We start from the raw sequence: 23,483 nt of genomic DNA, 5'->3' as shown, positions 1-23,483 counted from the left end.
GGCGGTTGGGGAACAGTTAGCACGGTCTGCACTGCACACGGGGGTAGTTAGTATACGCCGCATGTATATCTATATACTATTAAAACTCTGTGTGTGGGTGTATGCCAGATTCGGCCTCTTTGATTTCTGGATCCGCCAGTACCACACACTGAATCTCCGTCATTTTTTACATTTTGCTAGCTAATTCACTTTTACATTCACTGATGCACTCCTCAAAACATTTTGACTTTTTTATGTACCCTTTTTAAAATAAAATCCTCCACCCCCCCCCCCCCCCCCACCCAGTCACTCATTTTGTCGCCTCCTCCTGGCCAGCAACCATAACGGCTGCTGACGCCAGGCTCTGCTCCAAAAACGCCGACATTTTTCCCTACCGCTGGTGCCTTGCCCGGCTCTGTCACGCTGCCTAAAGCCAAACATCGGATGTTCAACCGCTGCTTTTCCAGCAACGGGGGAACAGCCAGTGCGACAGAGCCGGCGTGTCAGAAGTGCCGAGGATGCGAGGCCTCACATCTCTCTAATCGCGCGCTTTCTGTTGTGTGTGTTCTGTTGATGATGTGTTGAAATGTGTGGTGTTATGTCTGTCTTGAAGCTGTTGTGGCACTGTAATTTCCTGTAAAGGATTATTAAAGGTTATTCATCATTATTCATCATTTCACTGACTGTTCATTCCACAGTGAGTTCAGTTCGGTAACAAACTCCCCCTCCCCCCCCCCCCCCCCCCCCCCCCCCCCCCCCCCCTTCCCCTCCCCTCTTCCTCTTTGCATGCAAAGGACAAGATTAGTTAGATATTTAACAAAACTGGAAACAAACATCAATCTTTATTTTTATTATAGTGTCCTATTGCAGTTAAGATCGGATACCCAAAACATGAAGCTGATACAGGTGGTTCTGCTCCAATAGCTACTGTGCCCCCCATAATGTTTGGGACAAAGACACATAATTTATTTATTTGCCTCTAGAAAAAATCACATGTGGTTAAAGTGCACATTGTCAGATTTTATTAAAGGGTATTTTTTTATACATTTTGGTTTCACCATGTAGAAATTACAGCTGTGTTTATACATAGTCCCCCCCATTTCAGAACCCAATTGAGCATGCCTCTTATATGCTGAAGAGAAAGCTGAAGGGGACTTGCCCCCCAAAACAGGCGTAAGCATCACCAGAGAAGACACCCAGCAACTGGTGATGTCCATGAATCGCAGATTTCAATCAGTCATTGCATGCAAAGGATATGCAAGAAAATACTAAACATGACTTCTTTCATTTACATGACATTGCTGTGTCCCAAACATTATGGTGCCCTGAAATGGCGGGACTGTATAAACACTGCTGTAATTTCTACATGGTGAAACCAAAATGTATAAACATGCCCTTTATTAAAATCTGTGCAGTTTAACCACATGTTTTTTTTTCTATTACAAATCTCAAATTGTGGAGTACAGAGGCAAATAAATAAATGATGGGTCTTTGTCCCAAACATTATGGAGGGCACTGTATGTTCCTAGGATACCTCGTTTTATAGAAATCACGTTATAAAGACAATTATACTATTACAATTATATTATTATTAGTGGGGTTATTTTTCTGACAGGATTTTCAAAAATAAAGGCTTCACAATAACAATAAGTTATTATGCCTTCCACTGTGAAAGGAACAGATGTGTTCTTAAGGGACAGTGGTGGTTGATTATAGCAGGGAGATTACATGAAAACAGGTTTTCTTCCCTTTACTGTTTACATCCTAGACAGCTTGTGTTCCTGCTTGTCAATTTAGAAAGTAACTTTTAAGTGATTTTCCAGTTCTGAGTCGAAATCGCATTGTAAACGATTCGGCCTGCATAATGCAAATATTATTCCCTAATTTATTACACATGTAATATCCAATTCATGTTATGGAAACACATTGAAGCAAAACTCTCTACATTTTTCTATCACTGCTGACAATAGTTTGATTATACTTGGCACAATTATGTAGGCATTTCCATGTGAACAGAAATTTGTAATGGGACAAGAATGAAATGGCATTAAAATAATTTGACCACACTTAAAATTGTAAAGAATAAAGCATTTTGAATATATTAATTATCATTAAGATACTTTTTAAAATATAATTTTCTAGTTAATGTATGGGTTAGAGAAGTTTATAACTGCAGTAAGCTATTCATATCCAAGTGTGAATTCTGCATTACAAGGCATACTTAATGCATCTCTTTTCTCTTTTCATATGCAGAATTACATCTGAGAGTAATTATACATACCTGATGTAGCAAGAGATGCCAGCCTAATGTAGAAAGTCAACGGCATCAGCACTGTTTCGCATCTTAGCAGGATCTATTGGCTTGTGTATTGCGAGCAGTCATTGAGTGGCAGGTGCTTCCATCTTGACCATTTGAATCATGAGCTCGCCAGATAACACAGGTAATATTTTCTACACTTTCTTTTGTTTAATAGACTAATATTTATTAAAAATTAAATGAAGATAGTAAATGTTTCTGATCTGCACATTGATGAGCATGTTAGTTTGATCATTTGCTCTGCAGCAGAATGATGCTCGATGTTAAAATTAGTCACACAATTTAACACAGAAGTGTGGAACTTGACCTTGGACATGGGCTGGAGCAATTCAAGGAGAAGCCTCAGCAAAGGCAATTTGCAATAGGCAAGAAAGTGGCAGTACTAGCAATATCTATATCCCAAGACTGAATTTTTTAATGTCTTCAGTACTTTGGCAGTAAACGTCTAGTACATAACACTTAAAATAAAATGTAGACACCTGAAAATGCTCTAGTTTTATATGCAAAGTGAATTCAAGAATGCTTTTCTATCATTCTGAAGAATGATCTTTGATTTGAAATGTTAAATGTTTTTCTATCCACAGATGCTGCCTGACCTGTGGAGTGTTTTCAACATTTTCTGGTTTTAATTTTTAAGAATGCTTGCATTTTATAACCAAACTGAATTCCTGATGTATGTTCTTTTGCAAGTCTTAATGTTTTTATATCCGTGAAATATCTCGGTCTTTACCAGCTCTCCTAACAGTCATACCTTGTGTTAATATGCAGCATAATCAAGTTTGATTTATGAGTTCAATTACAGGTTGAATTGATTAAACTAGATTGATTATGTTTGAATGAGTTTGTGGTTGGGCAGGATATTGGATTCATACTGGTATCGGCCATTAATAGAATAAACCAAAACCAAATTTGATGTCTTGTGTATTCAATTAGTGCAAGTATGAAAAATGAAGAAGGTATGGACCATTGATTTTGAATACTAGTCCTTTGGTTCAAATCCAAGGCTTGAGACTGAATGAAAGAGATGTACCTACTGAACTTGTCTGCTTGTCTTTGATAGAACACAATAATGCCCATCAAACATTATAGCCACCTACAGATCGTCTGCATAAATTTATGTTCATCTCAACTTTTTCTATATTAGCATGACTAGTCCCTTGCCATTAGAACATTTACGTTGCCCAAAGGTAGTTTTTCATACCTTTACACTTAAGGGCCTGTCCCACTTTCTTCAACAGTGATTGCATGCGTTTGGCGCGACCAAACGGAAGCGGAGTTCAAGCTAAGTCCGTGATAAGTACGCGCTAAGTTCGCGTGTGATGTAATTTGCGTCATGCTTACCAATCAGCTGGGCAGGAGACGGGCCGACTGAATTTGGGCGTCGCACGGCGTCGGGCGGTGACGTCATCACGCAAAGCCACGCCGGGCGGTGACGTCATCGCGCAACGCCACGCGCTTGGCGTACACCGTCAAGACGCTGTGTACGCCCTCAATGCACCTGCGGACCGACAGGCCGTTGGCGCACAAAATTTTCGGACAGTGCGGGATTTTCGGAGCCCAGCGCGATGTCGGGACCAGCCCCGCACAACTCCATACGCCTCCGCGCTTCGAAGTGGGACCGACCCCGCGCGGCCCATACGCCTCAAGCGACCACGTTTGGTCGCACCAGACGCATGCAATCGCATGCAAGTGGGGGCAGGCCCTTTACCCAGTTGGTGAAGCTCTGCCTTGATTTCCCTTCTGAGCAGAATACGAATATTCACTGATGCAGTAAATGTTCACTGTTGAAGAAATGAAATGTTCCTAGTTATAGTGATGATATGTGTACCCATGAAGAAGATACCAGTATCTTGGTTATTTGCCGAACATGATGAGGAGTTAATCTAATCTCCTCTGCCTGCACGTGATCCATATCCCTCCATTGCCTGTATCTCCATGTGTCTATCTAAAAGCCTCAAGCCACTATTGTATCTGCCTTCATCGTCATGCCTGACAGCGCATTCCAGGCACCCACCACTCTCTGTGTAAAGAAAAGCTTGCCCCGCATATCTCCTTCAAACTTTGCCCCTCTCAGCTTTAAGAAACAGTGGCAGTACTAGCAATATCTACATCCCAAGACTGAGACCCTTTTTCTGACACAAAAAAAAGAGTCGCGACTCAAATGTCAACTATCTATGTTCTCCTGAGATGCTGCCAGACCCACTGAATTATTCCAGTATGTTGTGTCTTTTTTGGATGTATTTAAAAACCATGTCAACTACGGTTAAGGGAGAGACACTTGTGGAACAGTGATGTAGCAGGTGTCAAAGAAGGAGATATAGAATGGTTCTAAAATGATAAACACAGAATAGAATAAAATAAAATGGAATCCACGTAGCTGTTAAACTCGATGCATGTAATATCGCTGCAACAAAGAAAAGAGATGGTGTAGGGTCATGTGAAAGTGAGAGCAGGGTGGAAATTGGCAGCAAATGCAGTGAAGCTTTTGTGTGAGGAAAAAAATTGACCTAAACAGTTATTTAAAAATATTAGGTAGAAAAAGAGATGGGCATGGCTTGGAACACACCTTTGGTTTGGCGAAAGTGAACAAAGTCAAAGCAGGTGTTGTTCAATGTGAGAGCAAGTGTAGTAGGATGAGGGTGAGTTGGTCCTCTGTTCAAAATGAAGTGATCCCCTGTGCTGGTATGGAGGTGTTGAGGAATCTGGGCATCGTAACACATCGTAAGTAGATGGGTGCTTTTTCATGAAGTTAGCTGCCCAGCTGATTGGTAAATCATTGTGAGGCAAAATAGCTTCCATTATATAAGGAGAGTCGTAGGACATGCTACCTTTTGTTCAATGGAACAGAAAGGAAATTAACCATTGTAGTTGCAATCCCATGACTGTATACTTCCAACTTCCAACTCTTTCCAACTTCCTCACTGTCTACCTATTTCTTTTCTTTAAGTGTCTGCTATTACTTTGGTCTTCAGGTTTTTTTTGTGTAATTTACTGAACTCTTATGTAATTCTACATTACAAATGTGTTGAAAGCTGGGGAACTGATTAAGGGGGTGAGTTGAGCAAGGATAAGCAGTCAGTGACTATGTTTGAGAGAGATGAAATAGTGTTGAATTATGAATACAAGGGTCTGGGGTCAAGAAGACCAGGTCAGGAGACACTTGAATAAAAAGAACCAGCAGATTGGAGGATTGTCAGAGGATTGCTCATGTGCTGGAAGGGGTGGCAATAGTGTTGAGGGTAGTCAAACAAGGGAAAGAATAAATAGAAGTGAGGCTAGACCATGTCTGGTGTGGCTTCAGGGAAGGCTGGAATGTGGAACCACTTATACAGTGTTGAGACTTGATATTATTAGAGTGAAATGAGATATGGAATAACTTAAGGGTGAGTAAGCAGAGGATATGTCAATTAGTAAAACTAGAGAAGCGGGAAATCTGAAATAAATATGGTAAATGCGGCAGAATCTTGAGACTTCAAATACTGGAATCTGAACCAAAAATGGGGGAGCTGCTGGAAGAATTGAGCAGGCCAGGCAGCATCTGTGGAAAGAGAAGTAGAGTTAACATTTTAGGTTGAAGGTCTTCATCGTATTAATTCTATTTCATTTTCTACTGATGCTAACTGACCTGAAGTGCGTTTCCAAAATTCACAGTTATATTTAAGATAAAGATAAAGATAATTTTATTGATCACATACACACCTAGGTGTAGTGAAATGCTTCTTGCCATGCAGCACATAAAGAAGAATCCAAACATAACAATAATAAAGAAAATTAAACATAAAAACATCCCCCCACAATGGTTCCCATTATGAGGGAAGGCACAGTGTCCAGTCCCCATCCCATGTCCACCCATAGTCGGGCCTATTGAGGCCTCCACAGTTGCCTTTAAGGAGGCCCGATGTTCCAGGCCGTTCTCGCCGGATGATGGTGCTCCGGCGTCGGGTGAATCCTCTAGGCGGCATGGGAACCCTGGAATGGCCGCTTCCCTCACCAGAGACCGCTGCTTCCGAAGCCAACAAGGCCGGACCGGTTGGAGCTCCACCACTGGCGATCTCATCAAGAGATCCCAGGCTCCCGGTGTAAAGTTCGGCGCAGCTTTGGTCTTCAGGTTTTTTTTCCGACCAGGTAGGGACCGTGAAAGATAGTTTCCCCCTTCCCCCCACCCTCCCCCCCCACATAGAAAAGTCTAGACCTCCAGAACAAAAACTCATTGTAGTTTTTGCCAACTAAACAATATGGTTGCTCAATAAAAATTACACGTTTTCATTACTAGACTGGAAAATTTTGTGGCATTATTATAGTTCGGCAGTAAAATATGTTCTTTTTTTCTTAGTTACTTGTTTGAATCCATTAGGTGCAATTGTGAGGCATTTTCAAGAGATGAAAGATTGCCTGATGAATATAGTACAGGCTAGATGTTCAAATCTTTAACAAGAGAGATATTTTCTTGAGTACCTCTTACCACTGCAAGTAGCATCTTATAATTGCCATTTAAGGGAGATTCCTTTAGTTAGTTGACCAGATTTTGCAGCATCAACTGATATTGCCAATCAACGTATTGGAGGCAAGGATTAGTTCAAGTTCAAGTGAGTTTATTATCATGTGTCCCTGTATAGGACAATGAAATTCTTGCTTTGCTTCAGCACACAGAGCATAGTAGGCATTTACTACAAAACAGATCAGTGTGTCCATATACCATAATATAAATATATACACACATGAATAAATAAACTGATCAAGTGCAAATAACAGAAAATTAATAATCAGAGTTTTGTCCGAGCCAGGTTTAATAGCCTGATGGCTGTGGGGAAGTAGCTATTCCTGAACCTGGTTGTTGCAGTCTTCAGGCTCCTGTACCTTCTACCTGAAGGTAGCAGGGAGATGAGTGTGTGGCCAGGATGGTGTGGGTCTTTGATGATACTGCCAGCCTTTTTGAGGCAGCGACTGCGATAAAACCTTTCGATGGAAGGAAGGTCAGAGCCGATGATGGACTGCGCAGTGTTTACTACTTTTTGTAGTCTTTTCCTCTCCAAGGTGCACAAATTGCCGAACCAAGCCATGATGCAACCGGTCAGCATGCTCTCTACTGTGCACCTGTAGAAGTTAGAGAGAGTCTTCTTTGACAAACTGACTCTCCGTAATCTTCTCAGGAAGTAGAGGCGCTGATGAGCTTTCTTGATAATTGCATTAGTGTTCTCGGACCAGGAAAGATCTTCAGAGATGTGCACGCCCAGGAATTTGAAGCTCTTGACCCCTTCAACCATCGACCCGTTGATATAAATAGGGCTGTGGATCCCTCTTCTACTCCTTCCAAAGTCCACAATCAGTTCCTTGGTTTTGCTGGTGTTGGGGGCCAGGTTATTGCGCTGGCACCATATGGACAGTTGCTCGACCTCTCTTCTATACTCTGATTCATCCCCATCAGTGATACGCCCCACAACAGTGGTGTCGTCAGCGAACTTGATGATGGAGTTCGCACTGTGACTGGCTACGCAGTCATGAGTATAGAGTGAGTAGAGCAGGGGACTGAGCACGCAGCCTTGAGGTGCTCCCGTGCTGATTGTTATCGAGATTATTTGAGAGGTTTGAGGTGAATCAGAAAAAAAACAGGAATTAGGAATGTATGCTATTCAAGAGAGTGTACTGAAAACTGAACAATGACTTGAAGCAGCATAACAGGTCACGCTGTTAGTTTGTTAACAAACTACGGTGCAACGTGGTTTAGTTGGTGTTTATACTGTTCAAGAGCCCAATGGTTGTTGGGAAGAACCAGTTCCTGAACCTGGAGGTCAATTTTCAAACTTCTATATCTTCTTCCCAATGGCAGGAGTGAAATGAAAAGGGGCCCAGGGTGGTGTGGGTCTTTGATGATGGGAGCTGCCTTTTTGAGGCAGTGCATCCCATAGATCCATTTGATGATGGGGAGGTCACTACCTATGATGGAGCTGGCAGTGTCCACTACTTTTTGTAATCTCCTTCGAATTCAAAAAAGTATTCGTCAACATACCAAATCTTCTCAAGCTTCTAAGCAAGTAGAGGCGCTGATGGGCTTTACAATTGCATAAATGTGCTGGATCCAGGACAGATCTCCAGGGATGCCCAGAAACTTGAAGATGTTGACTTGCTCCACCACCAACCATCAATGAAGGCAGGTTCATAGATCCTCGGCCTTCCTCTTCTAAAATCAACAGTCAGTCCTTGTGACTTACTGACATTGAGAGCAAGGATGTTGTTCTGGTACCATTCAATCAGACGATCGATCTCCCTCCTATGACTCATCGTTACCTGTAATTCGTCCAAAAATGGCAGTATTATTGGCAAATTTAAAGGTAGTCGGACTGTGTCTGGGAATAGACGTGGGTATTAAGTTAGTCGAGCAGGGAACTGAACACACAGCCTTGAGGTGCTCATGTGTTAATGGTTATTGATGTTGGAGTTTGATCTAGTATGTTATAGCAATTAAATAAATTCTCACCATTATAAAATTGATCAAATGATAAATTGTGGCTTTAATCAGAAGAATTTAATACTTGTCTTTCGCTATGTAAGTTGGTTAAGATATAAATCTCCACAAGTGTGGCATGAATCATAGGGAATCCTCACAAGTGTAACATGACCAGATAGGGAAACCAGTTACAATCTCACTGCAATCGTACCCTGGTTGCATAACTGAACAGTTTGCTGCAGAGCTGCCTGCGCTTGCACATTCTTCTACAGGATAACTAAATGGGAGCAACCTCCCACCCCAGGTAGGCTCTTGAAAGGCATTTGCTGTATTGAAATTTGATAACAGTTTTGAGATCCTCATAACAAAACCTGTCAAGAGGCTTATTTAACCGGCGATCTGTCAAATGAAAAGGTCATAGGACCTCTTGTTATTGCTTGCTATCAAAGATGAAACTTCTTGCCATTTTTGTCCTTGCTTTTTATTAATCAGCTGCTTTTAATTACCGCAGATTACTTAGGTGACATGTGTGAAACCTTAATTGACTGTTTATTAATTGGCATTGCAGTATACTAAAATTAATAATTTTGCATTCTCTAAATAGATTTTATGGAATCTCAAAATATTTCCACTGTATTGCATTAGCAATTCTAGAGTTGATTGCCAGCTAATTTTTCATCTGGTGTTATTTTTCTGTCATTCTTTGTCTTTTGTTTTATTGGTTGTGTGGCTTGTTACAGTGGTTAATGAATGATTGTATGCTGCAGTTGGCAGCAATAGTATCCTCTGTGGTTTAGAATACTAATATTCAGCCCCTACACTTGCACAGTAATGTATTCATATCCCAGACATTTAATCTATTTATTGCAAAAAAATTGAAGCTAAATTATAGATTCCTGCAGATGAATTTTAAAGAATTTTCAGGATAAAAAGGATATTTTTGGAGGAATTTAGAGCAATTAATCACAAAAGATTAAGAGATTTATGTTAACAAAAATGTGACTGTTTATATGTTGGTTAAAGAATATAATGTTTGGAAAGGAATATGTAATGTTTCTAGACCCAGCATTCTTGTTCAACCATTAACAGACAAATATTTAACCAAATAGGCTACATCGTTGCTGTTCTCAGAGGTGAAGCATTGTTTGCAAAAATGTGACGTTTGCTAGCTTTTTTTCGCACCCTTGAGTAAGATTGTCAATTGTTGTCAAATGTTTTTCTTTGTTTTGGACTTATTGGATTCAAAAACAACTTATGATGTCATTTGTACATACAATTGTCCACACAAAAACTATCCAACTTTTTTTGAAAGTTACAATTTTAAACTAGTTTCCCTTTTAAGATGAGATTTTTTTCTCTCTTAGTTCTCAATCTTTGAAACTCACTTCCTCAAAGGATGATAGATTGCATGGGATCCAAGTTAGATTGCATGGGCTCCAGGGAGAGCTAGCTAAATGAATAGAGAATTGGCTTTATGGAAGAAAGCAGGGAGTGGTAGTGGAATGGTGGTTTTCGGACTGGAGCCCTGTGATGAGTGGTGTGCCTCAGGAATTGGTGCCAGAACATTGTTGTTTGTGATTTATATCAACAATTTGGACGAGAATGCACTAGGCATGATTAGTAAGTTTAGAGATGGCGTTAAACTAGGCGGTATCGTAAACAGTGAAGATGGTCATAAATTATAGCAGGCTCTCTTGATCAGCTCGACAAGTGAGCTGAGGAATGGCTAATGGAGTTTAATGCAGATAAGTGTGAGGTGTTGCATTTTGGGAAGTCAAATCAGGGCAGATCTTTCACAGTAAATGGTAGGGTCCTGGGGAATATTGTAGAGCAGAAAGATCTAGGAGTACAACTACAACGTTTCCTTAAAGTGGCATCACAAGTAGATGGGATAATAAGGCTTTTGGTATATTGGCCTTCATCAGTTAGGGTATAGAAGTGGAGACATTTTGTTACAGTTATACAAAACATCAGTGAGGCCACATTTGGAGTAATTTGGTCATCCTGCAAAAGGATGTATTTTAATTAAACTGGAAAGAGTGCAGCGATTTACTAGGATGATAGACAAAAGTGCTGGAGAAATTCAGTGGGTGCAGCAGCATCTATGGAGCGAAGAAAATAGGCAATGTTTTGGGCCGAAATCCTTCTTCAGACCAGGACTAGAGCGACTGATTATAGGAAAAGGCTGGGTAGGCTACACCTATACTCCTTCGAAATTGATTCTATAAAGGTATATAAATTAATGAGGGGAATCGATACGGTGAATACACAGTCTTTTATCGAGTAAAGGGAAATCAAGAACCAGAGAACATGGGTGTACGGTGATAGGGGCAAGATTTAATAGGAACCCGAGTGGCTTCCTTTTCACTGAGTGGGTATATGGAACATGCTGCCAGAGGAGGTAATTGAGTCAGGTACAATAAAAACATTTAAAATACACATGGACAGGTACATGGATGGGAAAGGTGTAGAAGGATATTGGCCAAACATGGGCTAATGGGACTAGCTTAGAGGGGCATCTTGATCCTCAATGAGTATGTTTTCTGTGAATGCAATTTTCCTCATGCCACCTATGATTCTTTTGCTATTCACCTCAAAGTGTTATAGTTTCTAGACTTCTAGTTTCAGATCCCGTTACCAATATAAACATTTTCTCTTTATCCTTTTTATAACTATCTGAAAAAGGATAATGAAGCATAGAAAATTATGTTGAAATTTTCTCTATTATATTGTGATCACCCTTGGTTGGTACAGCAAATGGTGCTGTTACATTACAACTACTGGGGTAGGCTATCTGTGTAATGTTTATGTTCTCTCTAAATTTCTGCCTGATGCTCTGATTTCCTCAAACACACCAAAAATATACCTGTATGTTAATTGGCTTCTATAAAAGATAGATGCTTTGGTGGAGGTAAATAGAATCGATGGGGAGTTGGACATGTGAGAAAGAATTGGGTGCAGAGTTAAAAGGAAATAAGATGGGGCTGGGACTGATGGGACTGTTCTGCTGAGAGAAAGCACAAATTTGATGGGCTGAATGGCCTCATTTTGCATCATTATAAATAACCTTTACTTTTTCAGTTTGACAATGTAATTGAAGGTCTTTTTCCGTGGGACTATTCCAGTGAATCATTTCTGCATTCTCATCGTCCTCACATTTTTACTCTCAATGCAAGGAGCAGAATTGGGCAATCCTGTGACTGTTGCCTAAGTGGTTTAATCGAACGCCTTTGATTTTTGTATTCTACGCCTCTGAATAAAACCCTTGATTTTTTTTTTTTTCATTGCAAATCATGTTCTCAACCTGTCCTGTCACCTTTGGAGACATGTACAAGTTTACTCTTTGTTCTCGCGATTCGTAGCAACCACCTGAGATTTGTACCCTTTAGATCGTATTGCATTTGCTCATTCTTCCTACCATAACAGATCACTTGACACTTCTCAGCTTTTAAATTACTCAGGACATTTGCATGTCCATTCTTTCTGCTTGTTTATATCCTCTTGAAATATATCATTATCCCTTCTGTTGTTTACTATATTTTTGATGTCTTCTGTAGGTGTTGCAATGGTATTTGATCACTAGGTCATTCAAGAAAAGTAGTGGTGCTTATTTGGGAACAATACTGTACATGTTCCTCCTACACTAAAAAAAAGTGTTCAATGGACACTCCATTCCTAGTTCCTCTGCTGAAGCTGTCCTTTCATTCCACAGACATTTTTACTGTCAAGTTTATAATTTGCATTTGTTAAACATATTTTAGTTATGTTTTAGTTTGGAGATATAGTATGGATAACATACGCACCTCAACAATGTTGCTATCATCAAGAAACTCGATGAAGTTTAAGGATAATTTAGTTGTAATAAATACATGACTTTCCGTTATTAAACCATATTTCAAGTAATGGTTCTTTATTTTATTCCGGTTTATCATTTCTAACAATTTCCTTGCCTATCAAGGTTAAACTAAATTAATTTGACTTTGCCCCAAGAAGAAATCCTGAACGATAACATTTTGAATGCTGTTGGCTTGTTCCATATCTCATGTTTTTCCAATTTTATTATGGAATTTGGTAATGTAGACCTCGTTTTCATTATCACTTATAATTAGAGCCAGGATTTTGCCATAAATGCCATGCCTTTTTTGATGATTTCACCAGGATAATGTCTTTTTCATAATCGAGTGCCTAAATCAGCCTTTTTTTGCCGTTTTGCTAAAAGGTTGTGCTATTTTATCTTGTACCGTGATTACAATGATGTTTTCTATGTTAACACGCTAAATTAATGTTATTATTAACATGTTAACATAGTATAACTTACAAGAAAACTTTCACCACCGGGGCGCAACCGGGGGTGCCACCGTCGGTCATTCATTTGTTCGTGCTGCTGCCCGTTGGTTGAGTCTTCTCCAAGATCTATTTAAGAAAGAACTGCAGATGCTGGAAAAATCAAAGGTAGACAAAAAATTCTGGAGAAACTCAGCGGGTGAGGACACATCTATGAAGAGAAGGAATAGGCGACATTTTGGGTCGAGACCCTTCTTCAGACTGATGTGGGGTGGCGGGAAAAAAGAAAGGAAGAGGTGGAGACAGTAGGACTCGAAGGAGAGCTGGGAAGGGGGAGGGGGGGAGGAGGGAGAAAACAAGGGCTATCTAAAATTAGAGAAGTCAATGTTGATATCTCTGGGGCGTAGACTACCCAAGCGAAATACCCAAGCTTGCCTCCTCACTACATTTATTGCTGGCTCCAGTCGCAAATCTGAGTTTTCGAGTGATCTGTGCAAGGCATTCATTGATGCTGGAATTCCTCTGTGGAAATTGGAAAACAAATCTCTTAGATTTTTTAGAGAAATACACAGAGGAACAAACACCAAGCAAGTTATCATTTTAGAAAAATTATGTTGACAGCAACTTCAGCATTGTTGTGCAGAAAATTAGAGATGAAGTTGCATGCAACAAAATATGGATCTCAATAGACGAGACAACCGATGCTGTGGGGAGATATGTTGCCAATGTGGTCATTGGTACACTGGAGGCAGGTCAACCATCAAAGGATTATTTGTTGACATTGGAAGTATTGGAGAAGTTAAACAGCTCAACTATTGCTCAGTTGTTTATATCTTCACGCTGTATTTTGGCCAGAAGATATAAAACACAAGAATGGTCTTCTGTTTGTGTCTTAAAGTTTTATTCCCCAAAATGTTGCACTTGACATGCTTAGCTCAAGGACTTCATAGAATTGCCAAGCACTTATGTAGCTTGTTTCTGAATGTCGATCGCCTAGTTTCCAATGTCAAGAAAGTCTTCCTCAAAGCACCGTCACGCGTGTAGTTGTTCAGGAAATGGCACCCGAGATTCCGCTACCTCCTCAGCCCGTTTTGACTAGGTGGGGTACATGGCTCTCTGCTCTACTCTACTATGCTGCAAATTTTGGAAAGATAAAATAAATCGTCAACTGTTTTGAAGACGAAGAATCTGCTGCAGTCAGGATCGTCAGTGAAATCATGCAGAAAATGTCCCTCCACTGCGATCTTGTGTTTATTGCTTCCAGTTTGCAAATTTCCCACAAGCTATCACTTCCCTTGAGAAACGTGGCGAAACATTAATGAATAACTTGCAGGTTTTTAACAAAGTAACTGACGATTTTCGTAAAGTTCCTGACGATGTAGGTAAAGACATACAAGGAAAATGATTTTAGGTAACAAAGATCTTGAAAAAATGCGAAACATGGGTAAAGTTCTCAAAGGTAGTTGTAATGCACAAGATATCGACAAGAATATAGAGTCTGTAGCTTGTTTTGGGTATGCACCAGTGACCTCAGCTGAGGTGGAAAGAAGTTTTTTGCAACTGAAGCATATTCTGACAGACGGCATAGTTTAACACCAGATAATTTGAAAACAAATGGTAGTAATTATGTGCAACCCGGCAACGTTTGGTCATTTAATATAGTATACCTTAATATTATCATTTTTAACCATATTTTGGTGGTGGAAATAAATACCATTATATGCCTTTTTTGTCAATGTGCCTTTTTTGTAATTTTATTATGCCTTTTTGCCTGCCTATTTCAGAGTTTTTCAGTGCCTAAAAACATCCTGGTTCTACTTATATTAATGAAAATTAGGCTTTATCTCAAGGAGAAAGACTATCCCAAAAATACAAATTTCCTGTCTGCTCTTTGGAGTGGACAGTTAATATGTTGGAGTGTTAATATGTTAAGGAATGGATTTTTACAGAAGTAAAGCATCTTGGGCAACCACTCACAAAAACATTTTCAGTAATTGTCCTAAAAATACCTAAAGGAAAATTTGCGTAACAAAGTCTTTGCTATTTTCCCTGATGGTTTGGATGTTACTTCCCTCAGGGAAATCACTAATAATAACTCTTTCATTGAGATCTTTGGTAGTGTAGCACTGTACAAATGTCATATGATGGATTTTTTTAACCTGTTTTTTCATTAGGAAACATTTGGAAAGATTAAACAAGAGTAACTAAGGTGAAATGTACCTAAAGAGATTGAGATTGCTTATAAAATTATATGATGTAACACTAAAATAATTACCGATTTGATAGCCTGTTTTGGTTAAAAACTGTTATACTAATAAAGTAATTTCCCAGCATTTGAAAATAATTTGCTGGTTTAAGCTGTCCCACTCTGTTTCTGGACACATGGAGACAAAGTAGAAAAATAGTTGAATTTGTTTTTATATAAGTGAAGCAATAGGACTTTTCAATGTGTAGAAACATTGCATTTTCCATATTACAGTTACTGTTTTGTATTGTCTGATTATTACTGATGTTTGATTATATTTACTTGTCTAGGAGATAAAACTGCTTAACTAATTAATTCTGGTCTCAACGCAAAAAGTAGACCATGCCTACCAAATTATTGGAAACCTTCTTAAGGACTTGCAGAGAATGCGGGATATCCAGTTTGCCATGAAATAATTGATTAGTGTAGCCCTAATTACAACTGTCCCAGTTTTACAATAATGAGTGATCCACTAAGAGAAAGCTAGATCATGTTTTTTTCTTGCAAAAAATATTCAAAAATGGTTTATTGGGGAAACATTTTCTTTCATCAGGCATCAGTAATTCTGAATAAGTGTTTAATTTGAATTTTAATCTTGTCATTCAATAACTTGGAATTTTCCATGTTTCCATGGTTGGACTTTTGTGCATAGGCAGTCATTGGCACATGTTGGCCTTCAAATGCCAGTGCATTTGACTGCTGCACTGCTGGACGTACCATTTTTATGGTGTGGCAGTGACTGCTGCTGAGAAATCTAGACATGCGTTGCATCTGACCCTTAACTTTAAGATAGGCCAGTTCCGGTTGCAAATAGTGACCCTGGTAATTTGAATTGTCACTATCCCAATTGTATAAAGGTAAGTGCTTGATTTACTTTTATATTAATACTGTAGTGTTAACAGTATATTTATACTGTTTAAATATTTTAATTATTTAAATCCATTGGAATATATATATTTTTTAAATTTAATAACTTGCATCTGGCATAATGGCCCAGGATAGTTTACCAATACTACATAAATTATCTGCTGAACCTATTTTAACCACATGATGGTACCAGTGTACTTTGAAAATATCTGCTTCTGAGATTCTCACTAGACATGCTTGTGATGCCTAATGATAGAAATTTCCTGTTGCTTTATCAAAATCATCGTAGGGATACAGAATAATTAAGGTTTAAAATGTGATTTTATCCTCATTTAAAGTGGTACTCTGAGCCGTTCACTGACATTTTATTTATCTCCGTTTCTGTAATCCAAATACATTATGCAGCTTCTTGATTTGGAGCATTTCTAGAACTAACGAGGCTTGGAACTATGTCTTGAATTTATGACCACAGAATCACATCTTGAGTGCCATAATGTAAACATTGCAAATTTCTGTATTAAGCTTAAATGACTCATTTATTTCTTCATTCAGCCTTTCCACTCATCATGAATATTCATATATATTTAACCATTAGGTTTCCTTAGGCATACTTTTCAAGATAAATGGATCAAAACATATTTGTGTTCATTCAAAAATGTACTGCAGAAATCTGAAATGGTAACAATGCAGAAAACACTGTTCAATCAGACATCACTCACGGAAGCAAGAATTCACTGTTTGTCTTCCTTGTTGTCTCATGAGGGGGGGAAGAGATTGTATGCCAATCTAAATGTGATGGTGTAGATATCCATAGCATGGATTTTTTAACCTTTGGAACCTTTTATTGCTGTTTATCAACGACAACCAAAGTTGTGCCAATGAAAGTCAAAGAAGCCGTTATGAGACTGAGAAACAAGAACAAAACTGTTAGAGACACCAGCCAAACCTTAGGCTTACCAAAACAACTGTTTGGACATTATTAAGAAGGAAGAGAGCACTTGTGAGCTTACTAATCACAAAGGGACTGGCAGGCCAAGAAAGACCTCCATAGCTGACGACAGAAGAATTCTCTCTACAATAAAGAGAAATTCCCAAACACCTGTGTGACAGATCAGAAACACACTTCAGGTGTGGATTTGTCAATGACCACTGTCCGCAGAAGACTTCATGAACAGAAATACAGAGGCTACACTGCAAGATGCAAATCACTTGTTAGCCGCAAAAATAGGATGGCCAGGTTACAGTTTGCCAAGAAGTACTTAAAAGAGCAACCACAGTTTTGGAAAAAGGTCTTGTGGACAGATGAGATGAAGATTAACATATCAGAGTGATGGGAAGAGCAAAGTATGGAGGAGAGAAGGAACTGCCCAAAATCCAAAGCGTACCTGTGAAACACGGTTGTGGGGGTGTTAGGGCCTGGACATGTATGGTTGCTGAATGTACTGGCTCAGTTATCGTCACTGATGATGCAATTGCTGATGGTAGTAGCATAATGAATTCTGAAGTGTATGGACACATCCTATCTGTTCAAACAAATGCCTCAAAACTCATTGGCCGGCAGTTCATTCTACAGCAAGACAATGATCCCAAACATACTGCTAAAGCAACAAAGGCGTTTTTAAAAGCTTAAAAATTGCTCAATTCTTGAGTGGCCAAGTCAATCTCTCGATCTGAACCCAATTGAGCATGCATTTTATATGCTGAACAGAAAACCGAAGAGGACTCGCCCCCAATACAAACATAAGATAAAGATGGCTGCAATACAGGCCGGGCAGAGCATCACCGGAGAAGACACCCAGCAACTGGTGATGTCCATGAATCGCAGACTTCAAGCAGTCATTACATGCAAAGGATATGCAACAAAATACTAAAACATGACTACTTTCATTTACATCACATTGCTGTGTCCCAAACATTATGGTGCCCTGAATGGGGGGGGGGGGGGGGGGGGGGGGGGGGGGGGGGGGGGGGGGGGGGGGGGGGGGGGTGCTATGTATAAACATTGTTTTAATTTCTACATGGTGAAACCAAAATGTATAAAAATGGCCTTTATTATAATCTGACAATGTGCACTTTAACCACGTGATTTTTTTCTATTACAAATCTCAAATTGTGGAGTACAGAGGCAAATAAATAAATGGTGGGTCTTTGTCCCAAACATTACTAGGACACTGTATGCTGGTTAATATGAAACCTCACTCCACGTTCTAATATGAGAAAACATATTAATTGACTCTGCATGATGCTCAAATGTGACAGTCCTGGCAAGTTCCTGCTCTCCCAATATCTTACAGTGAAGCTTTGTCCCTCCTGCCTCCTGTGGGGATTTACTTTGGCTATACTGACATCAGTCCACATCCCACCCCACGCCAATGCTAAGCTTGCCCTTGAAGAATTTAACACCAATATCAATATCCATGAAACAAAGTACTCCAAGGCATTGTTCATAATATCCAGTGACTTCAACCAGGCCAACCTCAAGGACATGTTGCCAATATTCTATCATCTCTTGATGTCTCCTGACCAACTGGAAGTCCAAATACTCTCAACCACTGCTGCACAACCATCAAAAACACATCAAGAAACTCCATTAGCAGAATGAATAGTAAACCTGGTCTCCTGCCTGGGCATCAATTCCCTGCTTACAAGCAGAAACTGTAAATTAAAAATTGGTACAGAGTGTTGTGCAGTGCTGTTGCAAGGTCACAAATGTGATCCTTTGTGACTGCTTTGAGTCGGTGGACTGGTCCATGTTCAAGGACTCTGGTTAATCTAGATCAATGTGCCACTACTGTCACAGACTTCATCAACTGCAGGAGACTATGTGTGTTTCCCAACTGGAAACCATGGATGAACCTGAGATCTACTACTAGGCGAAACACTGGTTTAGTTTAGTATAGAGATACAGCGCAGAAATAGACCCTTTGGCTCACCGAGTCCGTGCCAACCAGCGATCTGTCGAGGACCAACCACACCAAGAAGGCACACCAATGCTTCAGCTTACCGAGGAGACTGAGGAAATTCTGCATGCCTCCAATGACTCTCAAAACCTCGACTGATCACCATCAAAAATATACTGTTTAAGAAGGAACTGCAGATGCTGGAAACTCGAAGGAAAATGCTGGAGAAACTTAGCGGGTAAGGCAGCATCTATGGAGTGAAGGAAATAGGCAACGTTTCGGGTCGATACCCTTCTTCAGACTGATGTGAGGGTGTTCATACTGCTTGGGTGCAAACTGATCAAGCGAAATATGAGGTGCTGCTCCTCCAATTTACAGTGGTCCTCGCTCTGGCCATGGAGGAGGCCCAGGACAAAGGTCGGATTCGGAATGGGAGGGGAAGTGCTGAGCCACCGGGAGATTAGGTTGGTTATTGCGAACCGAGCAGAGGTGTTCGGCGAAGCGATTGCCAAGCCTACGCTTTTTCTCACCGATGTAGAGCAACTGACATCTAGTAGCAATGTTACAAAATTTTGAGATTTAAAAAATCAAGTCTGCAATTTATCCCATCAGATAAAGCATAACAATAAGTTTAATTTGACACCTAATTCACTTTCATATCTCAAGTAATAAAAAAGTTATGGCCATTTTCATACTCGGAAATTAGCATCTTGTTCCCTATTGATTTTCTATGGACATAACAAAAAAGCTGTGATCGTGGACAGTCAAAAGCCCATAACCTTCTTAAAAATTAAGAGAACTGAATGAAATTTTCAGTTATCATAGATTGAAGCATTCTGAAACAAATATAAAATAACCTTACTTGGATGACCTGAAATTAAAGCATATAATTAGTTAGTTACCCAATTGTAGCTAATTTCAAACTTCAATTACTAGATCTAAACATCTATCCATTTCTTAATAAATGATTAACATTTTTAAATAGCCCAAGTGTCCAAATAATATTCACAAATAATTCACAATAAAACATGATTTTTAAATCTCATTTACATCAATTTATAGGCCTAATGGAAGGAATTTAGTGTTCAATTGCTGTAAATTAAAGTCAATTTAAATCAGCTTTCTAGTGGGTTCCTGTGAACGCGCTGGTTTAGAACGTTCACATTGCGCTGGATTTGTGCCCTCAAATGCCCAGAAAAATACTGCGGGATATAAAGAGCCCAAAATGAACTACTCGCTATAGAAAACTTTATATACAGGGTTATTACAAGCCCCATTTAATGTAAAAATAAGGCACATACCTTTAATTGTTTGCTTTATAAAACACTGGGGCTGCGAGAGGTTGCGGGTTGAGAGAGTGATTTTTAAACTACTATAACTATTATACAAGGCCATAAAAACTAATAATACCTTTTGCGACGGGGTCTTTCAGCGATTTTCCGTTAACGATTTACTAGGCTGAACATTTTCGATTGCAACAGCCTAGTAAAAATCGCGTTTTAAACCCGCCCCCTCTAAACAGCGCCAAAATCGCGCACACGGGGTAGGGCAGATGCTCAGCCACGATTCAGGTAGGTTTTGTAACATACCTACATCTAGTGCAGCGGATGCAATAGATGAGGTAGGAGGAGGTGCAGGTGAACCTCTGCCGCAACTGGAAAGACTGTCGGGTTGCATAACAGCTTGGTTTGGGAACAGTTCTGCCAAGGCCGCAAGAAATTGCAGAGAGTTGTATGTCAATCAAGCCAACCTTCAAGGACATTCCCACAATTGACTCCATCTACACCACACTGCCTCGGGAAAGCAGCCAAAAGATGTTTCTCACTCCAGACATTCCTTTCCCAGCAGAAGGTACAGTAGATTGAAAGCGGGCACCACTAAACTCGGGAACAGCTTCTTCCCCTCTGTTACTAAGTTTCTGAACAGTCTTCCTGTGAGTAAGGCATTGTTTGATTAATTTGTACCCCATTGTTGGCATTGTCTATAGAACTGATGTGCTCCAATGCTGAGGACCAGATACAAGATGCAGAATATAGTTCTACTTTGCTCTATCTATTTTACTTGAGTTTGACTTGATTCTATTTATGTATAGTACAATGTATCTTATCTGTTTGGATAACATAGAAAACAAAGCTTTTCATTGTGACAGTAATAAACCTAACTTAAATATTGCAAAGAAAGAAATCCCAAGGAGGAGGTTTTTTATCTAAAGATTTGGATTAAAGAGAAGAATAATGAACTTGCCTTAAATTTCTATAATAGCAGTTTTCCCCCATTGAAGAGATCTGGGAATTGACAGTTGAGGAGACTGCATTAAATGTGCGGCCTTGTATTGTCTCATTGGGGAATGCAGAATATATTTGAGTTCATGTTGCAGTCAGTAAAGGTTTTAAAAACACTTTGATTTCATGGTGAATTTTTGATCCAAAAGTTCTCGATCACATCTTCACTTTGGCCCATTATCCAACCCTCTCTGCATATTATATTATTCATTTGTGCTGAAACCCTGAGTCACGTTTTAGTAACGGCTGAATAAATTATTCAAATGGTCTCTAATGAGCTCCCCATTTTCCATCCTGGTTAAATTTCAACTCATCAAAATAATGTACTTACTGCTGTCTCTATCTCATGATAGATTCCCCCACTTGCTTATTTAAAAAAATCTTAAATTATAATTCACATTAATGCAATTGAATCCCTCAAACCCCACAGTTCAACTCTAATTTACCTCTTCCTTCCCATTTTTCAACCAGTAGTAATTGTCTTTAGAATAGAATAGAATAGAATAGAATATATGTTAATGGTCACATACACCTAGGTGTAGTGAAATGCTTCTTGCCATGCAGCACATAAAGAAAGAATACAGACATAACATTAATAAGAGATTTAAACATAAAGAACATCCCCTCACAATGGTTCCCATTATGAGGGAAGGCACAATGTCCAGTCCCCATCCCCAGTTCACCCATAGTCAGGCCTATTGAGGCCTCCACAGTTGCCTCCACGGAGACCCGATGCTCCAGGCTGTTCTCGCCGGGTGATGGTGCTCCGGCGTCGGGAGAATCCTCACAGCGGCTTGGGACACCTGGAATGGCTGCTTCCGTACTGGAGGCCGCGGCTTCCAAAGCCAACAAGGCCGCGCCGGATGGAGCTCCACTACTGCCGATCTCATCGAGAGATCCCAGGCTCCCGATATTAAAGTCAACGCCGCAGCTGGCAGTCCCGCAGCTCCGCGATGTTTCTTTATCGCCGGTCTTCAGCTCACCGGAGCTCCAGCACGGCGACCCGGGCAAGGCATCGCCCGCTCCGCTTCGCGATAGCGCTCCAGCGCTGTGCCGCTGCCGAAGCTGTGGTTCTGGGTGGTCCCCGGCAGGAAAACGCCGCTCCAGGCCCGCTGGTAGGCCGCGACGACGGGTCAAAACTGCAGCCCGGAGAAAAGCCGCCTCTCCGACCAGGTAGGGACCCTGAAAGATAGTTTCCCCCTTTCCCCCCCACCCCCCACATAAAAAAAGTCTAGACCTCCAGAACAAAAACACTTTAACTAACTAAAAATTAAAAAAAGAGATGAAAAAAACGGACAGCTATTGGCTGGGCAGCCATGCACAGGACAGCGCCCCCTCTCCCAGCTCTTTAGCTGCCTGGCCTTACCCTCTGGAAAATAAAATCACTCTGTTTTTCGCTGATGCTACTCATTAGTAATGCTGTGGAGCTATGATTGCAGTATTGAGTGATTTTTGTGTCCTTCCAACCTATGGACAAATTCGATTTAAGAACGTCTGTAAAAACAAAACCCATTTGTTACCTGGGGTCATTCCATATCACAATTATATTTTTTTGTGTGTGCATGAGGATAAATGAATACATTGCTTGAGGTTTTCGAGTTAGCATTTGAGTGGGTGAGAAGAGAACCAAGTGAAGCAGATCCACATGAGCTTGGAAATAATAAGAGGGACAAAGCATTTGCTAAAAGATGAAGCAGCATCTTCAGGGTGATAGAAATGAAGGAAGAATAATGAATATGGAGAAGTATATCAATCGCGCGCACATGCCTTACTAAGCATATCTTTATCATTCTTCCGATTCCCATTCCTTGCTCTATCTATCTCTTTATTTTCCTCTTGTCCATCTTCCTTTTTCTCCATTCATTTATCATTATATTAGCAAATTTATGAATCTATATTCTATCTAATTAACCCTTTATGAAAAATGATTTCCATTTTTTTGCGGTTGCTGTTTTCCTCCAGTGGTTTCACATGAATCACACTTAAATATTCTAGTTTGAGCCATTCTACTTATTAAGCATTCTCAAATTACTGATGTTAACCCACCCTGCCCAGGGAACAGCAATACCTTAGAGACTCTCCACTTTACTGCCTTTTTCATCGTTGAATGACCTTACATTTTTCCAACGATGTGTTCTATCCACCATGTCCTCACCCACTTAGA

General features: G+C 40.0%; 1 protein-coding gene across 7 annotated transcripts in view; it reads left to right on the top strand.

Annotated features, from left to right (window-relative positions):
• The window catches only part of hdac5 (histone deacetylase 5), a 277,929-nt gene that overhangs the window by 55,766 nt on the left and 198,680 nt on the right, over window positions 1-23,483 (top strand). For 6 of the 7 annotated variants that reach the window (XM_055657256.1, XM_055657254.1, XM_055657250.1 and 3 more), the window contains one exon: window positions 2,233-2,420. The exons of the other annotated variant lie outside the window; for it this stretch is intronic. In XM_055657256.1, coding sequence (XP_055513231.1) covers window positions 2,399-2,420 — 22 coding nt within the window. In that variant the 5' untranslated portion in view covers window positions 2,233-2,398. The remainder of the gene's footprint in view (window positions 1-2,232; window positions 2,421-23,483) is intronic. 7 annotated transcript variants of the gene reach the window in all.

Source organism: Leucoraja erinacea, chromosome 27 (assembly GCF_028641065.1).
Source record: "Leucoraja erinacea ecotype New England chromosome 27, Leri_hhj_1, whole genome shotgun sequence".
Lineage (NCBI taxonomy): Eukaryota > Metazoa > Chordata > Chondrichthyes > Rajiformes > Rajidae > Leucoraja > Leucoraja erinaceus.
This window is presented reverse-complemented; position numbering and strand designations above follow the sequence as displayed.